Below are 2,065 nucleotides of genomic sequence, written 5' to 3'. Positions count from 1 at the left end.
TGTTTTTTCTGATTATTCTTGTCATGTGATAAACTCATGCTTGATATTAGCATCGTCATGTTTTGCTAATACAGCATTAGCCACCGACATAGATTGAGTAATTAATGACTTAAACACTCTGAATTCTTTATAAATTCTAGTTTTCCTAAAATTAATTACAACTATATTGTTTTTAAAAAAATTGGGAGGAACTAATTCTTTTTAGAAGCATTATGGACCCTCTTTTTACATACATATATATAATACAAAACAAATGCCATCCCATCCAGTTGTCGTAAAACTAACTATAGCTATATTGTTAACTCAAAAAATATAATATTGACATTGCGATATTAATAAGATAAAATTTACCAAGTATAGTTATGAAGGCGTTAATAACTCGGCATAATGTCAATCTTATTCTGATGTAAATTCACTCGTCTGCAGATTATTATTAAAGGTATACATCAATAATCCTACCTCTCACCCCAATAAACAAATATAACAGAACAGAAGGAACTAAACATTAGGCTAGATCAGGAGGGGCAGATCTCAGAAGGAGCAAAACCGACCTTTTTGGCGTTTTGATCGACAGAAACAGTGAAATATTGTTGCTGCAGACTTCCTATGATGCTCAAATCATTACCTGACGAGGTTTGGAAGGCCAAGCAAATGTTTTCGTCCGATACTGATGTTAAAATTCCCTCTTTACTGATAGGCAGATCGAGTCCACCCTGGAAATGGTATGTTATAGATGGAGGCTTTAGCAGCGAAACGTCTCCGGAATACTTGAAACAAATGTCCAAGGGGCCTTGGGAGTTATTCACAAGAGGAGCTTGAGTGAATTGTTTCACAAAAGCGGCTTTTAAAGCATCGTAGGCCGGCTGCACTAGTTGGCTGATAACGATTCCGGTGGCCAATATAGTCCCTCCTCCGGTTGAAGTGAGCTGGAAAGCGCTGGAGGGGACATCGAGGATGGTGTTCCCCACGGTGATACCCTGAAGTCCAACAAAATACCACGCAGTAGCTATAGGACTCGACAACAGGGGGGTGAACTTGGAGTTGGAGGGAATCGACACATCCCTGCCCAGGCTCAGTTTTCCTTTAGCCTCGGGATCCAAGTAGTTGGGAAGGCAGTAGGAGAAGCTATTGCTTTGGGCCTGAGAAGGAAGCGAAAGTTTGCCCCTGCCAAAAGCCAGGAGACCAACAGAAGAATCGCCTTGGTATTGTGAGAAATCGATTCCGCATCCAAATCCGAAGTTTGGAAGGTTATGAGAACCCAGCCACAGTGTATCATGACTCACCTCCGCGGTGAGAGCGCTCCCACCATTGGTTTGAGTTTGCAAGATGCACTCCGTTCCACTACAAGATACGCCGTCTCCTTCCAGGCCAGTATAGCACGAGCTGCAATCCAATTTCTTGTACGTATGGGACGTATTTCTGTAATCACACTTTATCCATGACACGTCCTGCGAGGTATCAAAAACCATAGGGATGTTATACTTTGCAGGCGTCCCAAAACCCACATTCACAATAAAACTTGCGCCTGCTGCGTTCCCTGATTCAACAGGAACGAAACTTAATTGGCGTTTGTACGTAGAATCACTTGCGGCGCTCAATCTTGATACTAAACCGTTAGCTTGATTTCTGCTCTCTAACAGCACGTTGATCCATTCACTATAATTTCGGATGAGGTTGGGATTGTAATGATGCACAGCTAATTCCAGCACTGCTCCTGCTTCCACCGACACCTGCGCAATGCTTAAAAACAACCAAACAAAAAGCATCACATGTGCTGCTGCACTTTTCCCCATCACCATCTCTTCTTTGCTCACTCTTCGAATTTTAGAGTAAGCACCCTTTGTTTCACGTTTTACAGAGTCCCACGATATCTCAATTTATAATCGACCGCATCACGTATGGATAAAGATGCCAGCCACCCAGCCACTTTTCATGAGACCTCGCTAATGTCGCGATTACATTCCATAATTTTTCCATTTTATTTTCAGAGTTCAGATATGGTATACCCCCCATTTTCCGTAAACAATAAATGCCCAGACTAATTCTTTCTATATTTGGCTGCCGT

General features: G+C 41.9%; 1 protein-coding gene across 1 annotated transcript; it reads right to left on the bottom strand.

Annotated features, from left to right (window-relative positions):
- Window positions 1-515: 515 nt before the first annotated feature.
- LOC149203160 (aspartic proteinase nepenthesin-2-like) lies at window positions 516-1,799 on the bottom strand. The gene has a single exon (XM_089401782.1). It carries the CDS (start codon window positions 1,797-1,799, stop codon window positions 516-518), a length of 1,284 nt encoding a protein of 427 aa, XP_089257908.1.
- Between the last annotated feature and the right edge of the window lie 266 nt (window positions 1,800-2,065).

Source organism: Pinus tabuliformis, chromosome 2_1, assembly GCF_031772625.1.
Source record: "Pinus tabuliformis cultivar Carrire ecotype Pingquan chromosome 2_1, CPIR1, whole genome shotgun sequence".
Taxonomy (NCBI): domain Eukaryota; kingdom Viridiplantae; phylum Streptophyta; class Pinopsida; order Pinales; family Pinaceae; genus Pinus; species Pinus tabuliformis.
This window is presented reverse-complemented; position numbering and strand designations above follow the sequence as displayed.